Source organism: Penicillium waksmanii (assembly GCF_028829765.1).
Source record: "Penicillium waksmanii strain IBT 27052 chromosome Unknown utg000008l:1.0-5622682.0:1.0-5626561.0, whole genome shotgun sequence".
NCBI classification, from domain to species: Eukaryota; Fungi; Ascomycota; class Eurotiomycetes; order Eurotiales; family Aspergillaceae; genus Penicillium; species Penicillium waksmanii.
Genome location: NW_026643254.1, coordinates 1,608,263 through 1,621,469, shown reverse-complemented (window position 1 = coordinate 1,621,469; position 13,207 = coordinate 1,608,263). Strand labels below are relative to the sequence as shown.

The 13,207-nt window shown below is 49.3% G+C and overlaps 5 protein-coding genes across 5 annotated transcripts; 3 read left to right on the top strand and 2 right to left on the bottom strand.

The window, feature by feature from the left end:
• Positions 1–267: 267 nt before the first annotated feature.
• N7481_008935 (putative G-patch domain protein) lies at positions 268–1,570 on the bottom strand (the record flags this gene model as incomplete). The annotated part of the gene is made up of 2 exons (XM_057268154.1): positions 268–1,362; positions 1,451–1,570. 2 exons carry the CDS (start codon positions 1,568–1,570, stop codon positions 268–270), a joined length of 1,215 nt encoding a protein of 404 aa, XP_057118831.1.
• A 277-nt stretch (positions 1,571–1,847) lies between these two features.
• Positions 1,848–3,672, top strand: N7481_008934 (uncharacterized protein; the record flags this gene model as incomplete). Its single annotated transcript, XM_057268153.1, has 3 exons — positions 1,848–2,222; positions 2,312–2,674; positions 2,749–3,672. The coding sequence occupies 3 exons, from the start codon at positions 1,848–1,850 to the stop codon at positions 3,670–3,672; spliced, it is 1,662 nt and encodes a 553-aa protein (XP_057118830.1).
• Positions 3,673–4,942: 1,270 nt separating this feature from the next.
• Positions 4,943–6,284, top strand: N7481_008933 (uncharacterized protein; the record flags this gene model as incomplete). The annotated part of the gene is made up of 2 exons (XM_057268152.1): positions 4,943–5,428; positions 5,499–6,284. The coding sequence occupies 2 exons, from the start codon at positions 4,943–4,945 to the stop codon at positions 6,282–6,284; spliced, it is 1,272 nt and encodes a 423-aa protein (XP_057118829.1).
• A 1,878-nt stretch (positions 6,285–8,162) lies between these two features.
• Positions 8,163–10,323, top strand: N7481_008932 (uncharacterized protein; the record flags this gene model as incomplete). The annotated part of the gene is made up of 7 exons (XM_057268151.1): positions 8,163–8,505; positions 8,586–8,690; positions 8,748–8,864; positions 8,919–9,042; positions 9,108–9,123; positions 9,185–9,352; positions 9,418–10,323. The coding sequence occupies 7 exons, from the start codon at positions 8,163–8,165 to the stop codon at positions 10,321–10,323; spliced, it is 1,779 nt and encodes a 592-aa protein (XP_057118828.1).
• A 449-nt stretch (positions 10,324–10,772) lies between these two features.
• N7481_008931 (unc-93 family MFS transporter) lies at positions 10,773–12,551 on the bottom strand (the record flags this gene model as incomplete). The annotated part of the gene is made up of 4 exons (XM_057268150.1): positions 10,773–11,010; positions 11,079–11,174; positions 11,239–11,846; positions 11,928–12,551. 4 exons carry the CDS (start codon positions 12,549–12,551, stop codon positions 10,773–10,775), a joined length of 1,566 nt encoding a protein of 521 aa, XP_057118827.1.
• Positions 12,552–13,207: the final 656 nt, after the last annotated feature.

The window sequence follows — 13,207 nt, the reverse complement described above, 5'->3', positions numbered from 1 at the left end:
AAGCGTACAGTCCCGGCCTCCTCTCCTCTGCGCATGGTCATGTTATTATCTATTCATCATAGACATCTTCGTCATGCCTCGTCAGCTTGGGGGACAATAGGCACGAGAGAGGTGTGCATGACGAAAAGACAGCTCCATGTCTCCATACGTAGGAGAGAAACTAAGCCGGGATAAGACAAGATGAGAGGAGACGTTGACCTCAGCGGTATATGCAAAGAATCACGTCGAGTAAACAGTGCGTACTAGATTAGATGCACTAGACTCAACTCAATCATGATCCTCCTCCGTAAGACCGGGACACCCCTCCAACTCATCATCCCGCTCATACCGATACTTACACCAAAAGCAATACCGATACGTTTCCCGCAGGTACAGCACTAACTTATGCAATCTCTCCGAGGCCGGCAGTTCATTAAACGCCTCCAATTCCGGATCTTCCTCTTCAAGCTCCTGCTCAACTGCGGCGGTATAAGGGTCGAAATCGAGTCCGAGCCGTGTGCCAAGAGCCTGTTCGTCTTCTGGCTCTCGCTCTAGTTCTGATTCTGAGAAGGTGGGAAGCCGTTGTTTTGGGAAGAATGATGATGGGAGGGAAGTGTGGAGCGCGTGACGGGCTTGTTTGTCTCGCTCGTGGTTCTCTCGTTCCCGCACGAGACCGCGATATAGGACGTTGATCTGGGCGGTTGGTTTGTGTTGGTGTTTGGGTTTTTGTATTTTGGGCCCGGTACTTGGCGGGTGATCGGCGTTGGGGTTGGGGTTGGTTTTAGCGTCGTTATCAGTCACACCACCATCCTGGTCGTTTGCCTTGGACTGCGTCTGTGTGTCTGAGTCCCGCGATGACGATGCAGATGCAGATGCAGATGCAGCAGTAGTGCCAGTGCCAGTGTTATTCTCCTCCTCAGTATCCAGCCTCTCAGCAACTTTCTGCGCCGCTCGAACTTGCGCCTCAGTACGCTTCAATTCTCGCTCCTCCCGGACCCGATCGCGATAGTCGCCTTCATCGCGTTTGATTTTTTTCGTAGCTTCTTCGGCCTGTTCCCGGATTTTGCGCTTCTTTTTCTCATCCATTCCGATTCCGCCGCGGTCTTCTTTGAAAATAAGATTCAGGGGCTCGGATCGGGTGGCTGAGTTCTTGGTGTGCTTGTCCTTGTCCTTGTTGTCCTCGTCATCTTTGTTCTCGTCACCTGCCGCCTCGTTGTTGTCGCGTTTGCCAAGGGATTGTCCCGGTTTGAAGCCTAGCTTCGCCATCATTTTGAATCCCTTATTCGTTGGGTCTAAGGTGCTTTTTGATAGAGCTTCTTCGCGGCGCGCAGCTTCTTCGGCTGCTCGTTCGGCTTTGGAGGGGACTTTTCCCCGGGCCTCTGCCTAGATTGAGTGAAGGTGACGAGGTCAGCGGAGATCATCATGCGGGCGCGACCAGGGGAGGGGAGGGGGGACAAGAGCTACTACTCACCTCACGTTGTTCCCGACGCTTCCGTTGGGTAAAGGTTTCCTTAAACTTCGGCTCTTCGATCACCATGGACATGTAATCGTCCTCTTCCCCCTCATCGGTATCTCCATGATTGGGCGACATGGTTGTAAGATGCAAGTTGCCGTAAATGAGAAACGCAGATTGGGTCGGAACTTTTTGCGGGGAACAAATTAAGGTGGGCCCGAGCTGAAGCTGCTGTGGACTGCTGTGGTGTGGTTAGTACCACCGACTACAGCTGACTTCCCGCTTCTTTGCTTGTTTTCTCCTCCTCCGGCCATTCCCCCTGCACTCCCCCTGCACGCAAGGGGAGAGAATCCGGGAATTTCATTTGTCTCTGGGTATTGGCATTGGTGTTGGCGTTGGCCCTTGCCCAGTCAAGATGGTCGCTCCTTTGTTCCGCGAGGCCTGGGCTCTCGTTCTCACCCTGCTTCGCGCCCTGTCTGGTGATTTCGATTCCGGCTTTTCTTCTACTCTCCGTTCTTCCTTTATTACCTGGCTATGCTGCCGTTTTCAATCTCTCAAAACTGCAATTGACTTCGTCATGGAGCTCTTCTACCTCTTCTTTTGTCTGTCTTTGACTGTCGCACAATCCCCCGTCGTCAACCTAGACTATGCCAGCTACCGAGGACGCTCCTTGCCAAACGGAGTTTCCCAGTGGCTAGGAATGCGCTTCGCCGCTCCTCCCATTGGGGATTTGCGCTTTGCTGCTCCTGAAGATCCGACGACTCAGCAAGGGGTTCAGGACGCAACCAACGTATGTTCTATTCTATGTTTTGACGACACAGTCTATAGAATCAAACAACTCTTTATACTGACCCACGCTGACCTTGTTGTTGCTTCCAGCATGGATTCCTCTGTATCCCCGTCGCAGGCAGTCTGAATACCCCGATTGCAAGGCAGAGATCCGAAGATTGTCTCTTTTTAGATGTTTATGCGCCCACAAAGTCAATCGGGGCAAACACCAACAAACTGCCCGTATACTTCTTCATTCAAGGTGGAGGATTTGCCGACCTCTCCAATGCAAACTATAATGGATCGGGCTTGGTTCAAGCCTCCGGTCGAAACATGATTGTGGTCACATTCAATTATCGCGTGGGTCCTTACGGCTTTCTCGCTGGTGATGAAGTGGAGAGCGGAGGTAGTCTCAACAATGGTCTGAAAGATCAGATTAAAGCTCTGCGGTGGGTGAAGAAGTATATCAGCAATGTAAGATCGACAGCACAGCCTTCTGACAGTCTTCCACGCTTGCATACTTCATTTTACTAACTTGACTCAATCAGTTCGGAGGAGATCCAAACCGCATCGTCATCGGCGGCGACAGTGCTGGCGGCGCATCCGTAACCCTCCTCCTATCCGCCTACGGCGGTCGAAACGAAGGCCTCTTCATCGGCGCAGCAGCCGAATCCCAAAGTTTCGGAACAATGCTCAACGTCCCCGAAAGCCAATTCGCCTACGACAACCTAGTAACCCGAACAGGGTGTACCGACACAGACGACACCCTCGCCTGCCTCCGCAGTCTAGACATAACGACTCTACAAAATCAAAACATCGGCACCCCACTACCCGGCGGCAAAAATAAACCCTTATATCTCTACAGTCCAACCATAGACGGCGACCTAGTCCAAGACCACACACTCACTCTCTTCCGCAAAGGGAAATTCATCAAAGTCCCCGTTATTTTCGGCGACGACACGAACGAAGGAACCATCTTTGTTCCGAAGAGTACTTCTTCCCTCGCCGCGGCGGATACATTCATCAAGGACCAATTTCCTAGTATATCCGCGGCCCAAATGTCCAGGGTGAATAGTATATACCTCACACCCAACCAAACAAAGATCTACCCCGGTTCATCCGCCTACTGGCCTCCCACATCCACCGCCTACGGAGAAATCCGCTACATATGCCCCGGCATCGAGATGAGTTCCATCTACGCAGCCGCAGGCGTGCCCAGCTGGAACTACCACTTCGCCGTACAAGACCCGCACTTCGAGTCCATTGGTGAAGGAACAACACATACCGTCGAGGTAAATGCGATCTGGGGACCCGATTATGTGAGTGGTGTTCCGCCGGATTCGTATTATACGACCAATGCGCCCATTGTGCCGCTTATGCAGGGCTATTGGACGAGTTTTGTGCGCGATTTGAATCCGAATACGTACCGGGCGCAGGGGAGTCCCGAGTGGGGGACGTGGGGGGAATTATAAGAGGATTTTTATTAGGACTAATCAGACAGTTATGGAGAGTGTTCCCCAAGCGCAGAGGGAGAGGTGTAGTTATTTGGCTAGTATTGGGGTGGATTTGAGGCAGTGATTTGAGGGCCCTTGGGCTGTGGGTGGATCGTTGATCTCAGTGTTCAATATTATATACGATTGTGCATATCTTAGTCAGATACCCTTGTTAGCAGAAGTTCTGCTGGGTTATGAGAAATACATTGACTGGTTTTATATAAACTAGAAGTGGAGTTTATCAATATTTGCAAAAGACTCGGAAGGGGTTTTGAAGAGCATGCTACTACTAGTAGAAGCAAACATACCACAAGGGAGGAAGACCACGGTATACTAGTAAATACCGCGAGCATCTAAGGCTAGAGCGTGATATTGATGGATGGTTCATTTAACACTAAATAGCTATAGCACTAGCATATAGTTATTAAACACCGTAGGAATACTGTATCTTGATTAAATATGGTCGTGAACGGCATAATAGTCTCTCTCCACTTTCTCCCAGTGGGATTTCCCACGGCTTAGCCAGCAACAGCAAAGCATTCATTCCAAGTGTGGTCAAAGTGCCAAACTCGTGTCCTAGACGTGTTCGAACGATCCCTGGGAAGGAATGGATGAAAGCTGAAAGCGGGAATGAGGCGGCGAGGTGTTCCATCGAGAGAGAATTCATGGTGATCGCATGTTTCGCACAATTGTGTAGTGAATAATGGGATTTCAGAGAAAGATTCTCGAGATTTATCGTGGACTCGCCGCCTGCTTCCAGCACCGAGATCACACGAGAGAGACGTGAACTTGAACGAACTGCTTCCTCACCTTCTTCTTCTTCTTCTTCTTCTTCTTCTCCTCCTCCTGCATTCGCATTTGCCAACTGTGGCTGGAGATTGGCGACAAACCTCATTCGGGAATAGTAATGAAGGCTCAACTTTTTGTCCAGTTCTTCGTCCGTTTCTACCGTGAATTATATTTTAGTACCACAACGAAACGAAGTCATTTTGATGCGTTGAGTCTCACCATCTCGCCCTGCAGCCGTCCCCACTCCCGGGCTTAGAAACAAGATATTCACCGAACTTTCCTGCCGCTGAATCGCATGGCAAGCGTTGTCTACCTCCCGTATTAGCGAGACAATCAGTTGCGATAAAATTCACTGTGGTTGCTGGAGTTCGTCGATGATTCGCGATGCCCTGCCAATTGTTGTCCTGTTCATCCCTTTCATCTGCCTATCCAGGCTGCATCTACTTCTCGCCGTATCATCATGCCCTGGGTCAAAGTCTCCGAATCCCGATGGGATCGCCCAGCAAATGGGATGGAGAGTTATTTTATCTCCATAGAAAATCTCACAGCCTCGCCTTTTGAAGGTCGTCATCAATACACGATCAATTCCCGGTTGAAGGTTGACTACGATCTTTCGCCATCCGAGAAGGAGAAGACATTGCGACATGCTTGGAAGCAGCTTAGATATCTGCAACCGCAGATCGCAGCAACAGTTGAGGGTGTGAAAAAGGTCTATGAGATTCCCGACGATTTGGCTTTAGAAAGCTGGCTCGAGAGAATATTTATCATTTCCAATGCCAGTGATGCTGAAGAGTTGAGTCGCGATGTGTCTCCTATTCTCCAGGCAACTCTCTACTATCTGCCCCGATCATCTAAGCTCGTAATTCGAGCTCCTCATTCACTCATTGAGGCCGTGGGGATGATAATGTTGTGGTATAGTTACCTCACTGTCCTGACTTCTCCTCGCGTAATAACATTTGGCGACCAAGTGACTCGCCCTGCCCGACTTGCTGGAGACCTTACTTGGTCACCCCGAGCCGCCTCGGGCAGATATTATGGCCAAGGCACAGGAAATAATCAATACTTTCGTCACAACGCCGGGTATTGGGCCTAAGAATGAGGTGGGTAAGGTGGCACCCGGCCCTACCCAAAGACGCGAGCTGGCATTCTCTGTGGACACCACGCAAGCTATCATAGCCTGCAAGAACAATGGGTATAGTGTTACTGCTGCCGTCCATGCAGCCTTTATTCGAACCCTCGTGAAACAGGCATATCCTGCTGGCGATCAGGCCAAATATGCCACTGCAACCAATTACAGCCTCCGCGATCTTCTACCCGAACCTTACAACTCAACCGACTATGCTGCCGCCTTGTTTTACACGCCTTGTGCCTTCAGCCTTGATTCGCCAGAAACTTTCAGTGAGACAGTTCGAGCGCTTGATATTGCCTATAAAACGACCTTCCGCGGGAATCCCGAGAACGTGGAATTGAGTGGTTCTGTAACTCGGGCCCTGTATGAAAAAATGCAGGACCCAGAAGTTCTTGCAGGCCCGGTTCCTCGCGATGCTCTGGTCAGCAGTCTGGGGGGTGTTGAGCGTCATCTACAGCACTCATATGGTGCTGGTGATGGCAGTGTTGTTGTCCGTGATTTCAAGTTCGGCATCGAGGTCGTTGTGGGCTATAGCATGTTTTTCTTCTATACCTTCCGGGACCAGCTGCGATTAATTTATAGCTTCAATGAGGCATCTGAGGACCCTGACAATATTCAAACTTATCTTGAGGATATGCGAAACATATTGCAAGATGAGTTACGGGTGCAATAGGGTCAATCTTACCCGGTACACAACCAAGCACACTCAATCCACCGCCAAATGAGAGCTCGGTTATGAAGAAATAATATTGATTTTATCAGAAGTTCTATGGCTTTGGAGCTCTCTTGGTGGAGTGTTGTCGATGTATTCCCTCTATATGTTATTATAAACGTGCAAAACTCTCTATCGAATAGAACTCGAAGTCCTCATTTGGTCAATTTTACTTTATTTATTGATCATGATTCCATCCGACCAGTAATCCGGATTTTTAATCCTCGAGGCTTGATTGCTGTTCGGAAATTATTTAAATATTAGTTAATAGCGGGAGTGGAACCAAAATGAGATGAACTGATGTGAGTGAAGGGCAAAAGCTCTTGGGGCAATGTCTAGCACCAAATACTATCAAAGGACAAACAGGCCACAAAGGCACAAAGCAGCGGTGTGGACTGACTCAGCCGCAGGCATGAGGCCCCAGGGCCTCAGTACTAGTCGCATCATACGAAAGTCCAGTTCCTAGCATTATACAGATTAAATTAAATTTCACAGAGGAGAGATGCTCTCGCTCTTCAGAGGTGGCAGAGAGTAGTAGTCTCTGCACTATTCTACCCACAAGCATCGCCAAGCCATCCGTCAGTGCTTGACTTGAATGGTCAAAAGGTTGAACATAGCTCCAATCCTGCCATATCAAAATCAATTCTAAGAACAAAACCCAATATTAGTTAAATATTGTGCCCTGTAGAAAGTCGCGTTGTTCACAATGCACAGTCTCGGGTTCATTAGGCAGCACTCAATTCAAGATATAACTTTTCAAATAAATCCAGTATCTCGTACATACGAATCTTATGATTACCTCATAAAAAGGCCAATGTTACAGCCGGAGTTATGCCACGATTAGATAAATCGTAATTAGTTGGAATGACGACATAGTGGATGTATGTTTAGCACTACTGCACCAAATTTATGATGTACAAGTGGTTCGTTCGGCAACCAATATGCAGAAGTATGATATGTAGCATTGAATTGTCATCGGGTATGCGTTGACATGCGTTATAGCTAGTAATCTATTATGCAAAACGAATCTGAGATGCGTCGGTAGTTGCCTATCGGAAGATGCGGGGAATCCCACCCCAATTTGAAGTTTGACCTCTCTACTTCATACATCCACTCTACTCGGTACTCCGAATCATCTGCCTCCAGATCACAAACTACAACCCAACTGAATTCTGCACAGTTTAGGTTGCCTCTTTACAAGTCCATTGAAGCTATCGACTTTCCCTCACCAGGCTATTCCCTGGTTTTTGAGCATCCCTGAACGCACCCCACCCAGACCAACCAGTTAGCCAGTCCGCCTCATGCATCAATTAGCGCTGCCGATCCTTCCCCTCTCTCAATAATGGATCGGGGCAATCAAAACTCTTGATCCTCTGCAGTGCCTCCTGGAGCCTTGCCAAGTCTCTCCAGGCTGTCATGATTGATTCAAGTTGGGACCCTCGTATGAAGGATGTGACCCTGGCCCGGAGCTCCTGCGGAGATGGCTGGTGTCCCCACGATATGCAGCCGTTGAGCCTGTCTACAAGCGTTCTCGTTGGCTCATGCTCCTCGACTCCCCTTATCCTCCTTCTGCTTCAGGAGAATTTATGACTGGCGATCACGACTCTTCCCGGGGCGGCTATCTCCGGTATTATCCTAGTCCTGGCTCTCTGACTGGATATGCCGTGCCATGGCATACGATCCAAACAATGTAGCCTGAGCGAGCTGTCCCCTCATTTGGGGTAGATCCTTTAAGTAGCAGTCGGCAGCCCCTGGCCCACAAACAAAACGTCTTCTTCCACTTTCGACGCTGCTCTTCACTTCTTCATTGTAACGTGGAGACAGAGATACAGACACACCATGCGCATCAACACGTGGATCCCGTTCCTGGTGCCCGTCGCGGCCGCCAGCTTCATCCCCTTTGGCACCGAGTTTGCTCGTCGACAACTTCCCAACGAGCCTACGGGTGTGAAGACAATTAAAACGGCCAACAATGTCACGATTCGCTACAAGGAACCCGGGAAGGAAGGTGTTTGTGAAACAACGCCGGGTGTGAAATCATATGCAGGTTATGTGGACTTGTCGCCCACAGAACATACATTCTTCTGGTTCTTCGAGGCGCGCCACGATCCGGAAAATGCGCCAATCACGCTGTGGCTTAATGGTGGCCCGGGCAGTGATTCGCTGATTGGCTTGTTTGAAGGTGAGACGATCGATGTGTATCGAAGATTTGCTTTTTCAAAACAACTATGGAGTGAAATGTACTGACGGACCGTGTTTTAGAATTGGGCCCTTGTCATGTTAACGAGAAGTTTGAGACTTATGTTAATCCCCACTCATGGAGTGAGGTTTCAAACATGCTCTTCATCTCTCAGCCTCTTGGCACCGGTTCGTAATGACTTCGTGCTCTGAAAGTATGACATATCACTGACCTTGGTAATTAAGGGTTCTCATATTCCGAGAAGGAGGCAGGCTCCCTGAACCAATTGACAGGTGCCTTCCAGGGTGAAGATGTCGCCGGTGTTCAGGGTCGCTACCCTGTGATTAATGCTACTATGATCGGTATGTCAGCTTTGCTTACTTGCGTTGGTGAAACTTCAACTAATTGAGGTCAAGACACAACCAACCTCGCTGCCGAAGCCACCTGGGAAGTCTTGCAGGGATTCCTTGGCGGACTACCAAAGATGGATTCGAAGATCAAATCGAAGAGCTTCAATTTGTGGACCGAGAGCTATGGAGGGTAAGCAGTTCCGAAGACGGCTTTTTCCCCCTTTCTTCCAATACTTATGCTAATACATAAAATAGGCACTATGGTCCAGCCGTGAGTACTAACTAATCATCAAAACGAAGTGCCGACAAATTCACTAACAAGCAAACCTTAGTTCTTCGACCACTTCTACGAGCAAAATCAGAAAATCGCCAATGGCTCCGTGGACGGCATTGAGCTAGAGTTCAACACACTTGGAATCATCAACGGAATCATTGATGAATCTATCCAGGCTCCCCACTACCCAGAATTTGCAGTTCACAACACCTACGGCATCAAAGCGGTAAATTCATCATCTTTTTTTTCATTCCTAGGTTTCATGGCTCCATACTAATTCGAGACAACTAGGTCAACGAAACTGTCTACAACTATATGAAGTTCGCAAACGAAATGCCCAACGGATGCCAGGATATGATCCAGAGCTGCAAATTCACCAACCGAACCTCATTGTCAGACTATGCAATCTGCACAGAAGCCGGCAACATGTGTCGTGATAACGTCGGTACGTCGAAACTCCTATCTCCTATATACCACATCACCCCCTCCCCCTTCTTCCCCTCTATCTATCCAAATCACGACCTCAACAACCCACTAATCCAACCCCTCACCACAGAAAGCCCCTACTACGTCTTCAGCGGTCGAGGAACCTACGACATCCGCCACCCATCCCAAGACCCAACACCACCAAGCTACTACGAACAATACCTCGCCAAAGACTCAGTAATGAACGCCCTAGGCGTAGACCTAAACTACACATCCTCCAATTCCGAAATCTACTACGCCTTCCAACAAACCGGCGACTTCGTCTGGCCCAACTTCATCGAAGACCTAGAAGACATCCTCTCCCGACCCGTCCGCGTAGCCCTAATCTACGGCGACGCGGATTACATCTGCAACTGGTTCGGCGGTGAGGCTGTCTCCCTGGCTACAAATTACACGCATAGCAAGCAGTTCCGCGCTGCCGGGTATGCTCCTTTCCTTGTGGACGGGAAGGAGTATGGCGAGACGCGCGAGTATGGGAACTTTTCGTTCACGAGGGTTTATGAGGCTGGCCATGAGGTTCCATTTTACCAGCCTGAGGCTTCGTTGCAGCTCTTTAATCGCACGCTTAATGGGTGGGAGTTGCCGAAGGGCGAGAAGAAGGTTAAGCCGAATTTTGGGTCGAGTGGGCCTAAGTCTGCGACGCATACGCAGGCTTCTGTTGCGCTGCCTACCTCTACGGGGGTGGTTGGGTCTGCTGTTCCGTGGATGTGAGAAGAACTTGAACGCAGTGGTGTGCCAGTGCATATATATGGCTGTAAGGAGAATTTACATGGAGTAGACTTGTATAAAGCTGCTGCTGCTGCTGCTCTCATCTGAATGCTTAAGTAAATACAAATCAATATTATTTCACTTGAATCTAATCTGTTCATAGTATTCATAGTAGGGTAGATATGGATCGTCTATCCGGATTTTCATATCGCACAACCAATTCCAGAGTCCCACCATCACACCCACGGTGCCAGACACGGACCTAAAACATGAAAGGACGCGCCTCGTAAATGCATATGTTCGTGGCAACCAAGCCGAGAAATCGAACCCTTTAAAAAGAAAATGCAGGAAAGGAAAAAATAATAACACAAATGATGATACAGTAAAACTGATTGATACCTTCTGGTGTCCCGTGGTGTGGACGGTATACCGTATATATCAATATCAATTGTTTACGCCTTATCCGAAGCATCTTCGTGGGCGCGGGGCTTCTCGGGGAGATTAATTCCCTCACCGGTCTCACCGAGGATATCGGCGGCGGTCTCGTCGGAGAATTTCAGATCCTCTTCGACGTCGGTGCTATCCTTCACCTTGAAGAAGATCACAGGTGTTGCGACCAGCATACTGCCAAGGAGAAGACCCCAGCAAGAAGCGAACTCAGTCATGAAGGGAGTCTTGACGGCATCCAGGCTGAAATGAAATGTCATTAGTTAGGAGAAAATTGGGTCGGTGTAGATGCCTTCAGGGGAAAGACTTACCGCCACATTCCAGCTGCACCGGCGGACTGGATACCCTTGTAGAAACCGGCAAAGTTGGCCAGCTTGCGAGCGTTGTTGGACAGGGAACCCATGTACCTAAGGAAAATCATGTTAGCAGATAATCCCCAGAAAGCTAGCAAAGCTCGCGGATATTACTTACCAGTAGGTGCAGGTCTGGAAAGCAGCATCATAAAACCCATAGAACATATACAAGAACATCGGGCCAATATATCCACTATCAGTGAAATCCATATCGGCCTCAACAGTCTCACGCGTATACCTCGTCTGGAAGGCATACCCACCACCCCAAATTCCCAACGTAATAGCGAAAAGAATACCAAAGTTGATCTTAGCACGCATTGGGCGCGAAAACCACTTCATATCAAGAAGTTGGCCAAAAACAAAAGCACCAACCATCTGCATCAACCAGTACAAAAGACTATTCAATGCACGAGTGCGAACAGTGAAATAGGCCAAATTGACCGCGTTGAAGTGATATCCGTAGAACCAGTTACTGGCCAAAAACATCGGGAATAGCCACACGATGTACGAGTCGCTGAGGAGCGTCTCCCATAGGCCGAGGAATTCAGATTTCCAGGTCGGATTCTTAATCACGATTACGCGGGAGCCGTCCCTGCGCTTGATGTATTTGGAATCAGCGAGGGTCCAGCATAGACCGAATCCTACGGCCATTAGGACGAGGAAGGCGATATAGGTGCCGTTATTCACGTTTCCGGCGGTGGAGTGCATGTTCTGGCCGAGGGGGACCTGTGGAGGAGAAAAAGCAATTGGCGATTAGCTGAGTTCAATGCACCTCTCTCTCTCTCTCTCTCCCTTTTGCGAACTTACCAAACTACCAATGACACCACCCAGATTGAAAATAACCCAGAAGATAGCAATATACTTGCCCTTCTCATGCTCCAATGGATAACTCATCATAACGGCACCCTGAGCGCACCACAGCAAACCAGCGCAAACACCCAGCAAAGCACCAGCAAAGATCAAGAAGCCCGCATTCTGATTAATGTTGTACGAGAGCAAGGCGGCGACGTAGAGAAAGTAGCCGAAGCCACCGAGCGACAAGGTAAGGCGAAGACCAATACGATTGGCGATCGAACCGGCGAAGAATCCCACGACGGCAAAGGTACTATACAACGCAGTGTTGGCGTTGTTCACATCGGTCGCATTCACTTGGCCACCGCCACCAAGTCCACTGACCGCATTGTACATGCCGGGACAAAGGAAGCAGACAAAGGAGACGAGGTAGAGCTGTGTCTCTGGCGATGCGAACCAGGGTGCTTGCCATTTGCCAATCTTGAAGATTGGCTTGTACATCCAGTCCGGACCGACGACGGCGTCGTCAACTGCGGGTTCGCCTTGCACGGAAGGCATGGTCTTTTCTTCCAATGATTGTGCGACCGGTGACTCTGTGGACGCCGGTGCAGGCGGTTGCTGCTCCGGCTCGGGGGACATGATCTGGGGAAGAGCCGGTGGGTTTGGAGGAGTGTAGATCGGAGATTGGAGGAGACGATTTGGGGGGGGGGTCAGATCAACGATCTAGAAAAGGGGTGGCTCCAATGGGATTGCGATCGTTGATTGGATTGGAATGCTTTCCCACGTGAAGAATAACAAGGGTGATCGGAACTGGGAAGGGAAGAATGAAGGAGATCGGAAGAAGCTGCACTGAGCTGCGAGAGATTTATCAGAGCTGAATTCGGGGGGGGCCGACTTTTTTTTTAGTTCTAAAAAAAAAAGAGACTATATCCCGTGGACCTATAGTAGCCGAGGCTAGCTTATCGATGTTTCACAGATAACACAATCGGTACGGGGAGTATCCTAGGATACCTTGGGGTAATTATAAGTAATGGAAATGAATGGCACGATCCCATGGGGAGAAGTGGATTTATTACGATAAATTTTGCTCATCATGTGGGCAGTTGTGGGCAGTTGCGGGGATATCGATGATGGGGTTGTCTGGAGATTCTGGAGCCGCTGGAGACTCTGGAGAAGCATCGAGCGAACCACAAAGGATAACCAAGGATGGGCAGTGATAACCAGCGACAGGCAGTGGTAGTGAGATACGATAGAATACCCGCTCTAGATGCGACCGAAAACAGAGTTGCATCCGC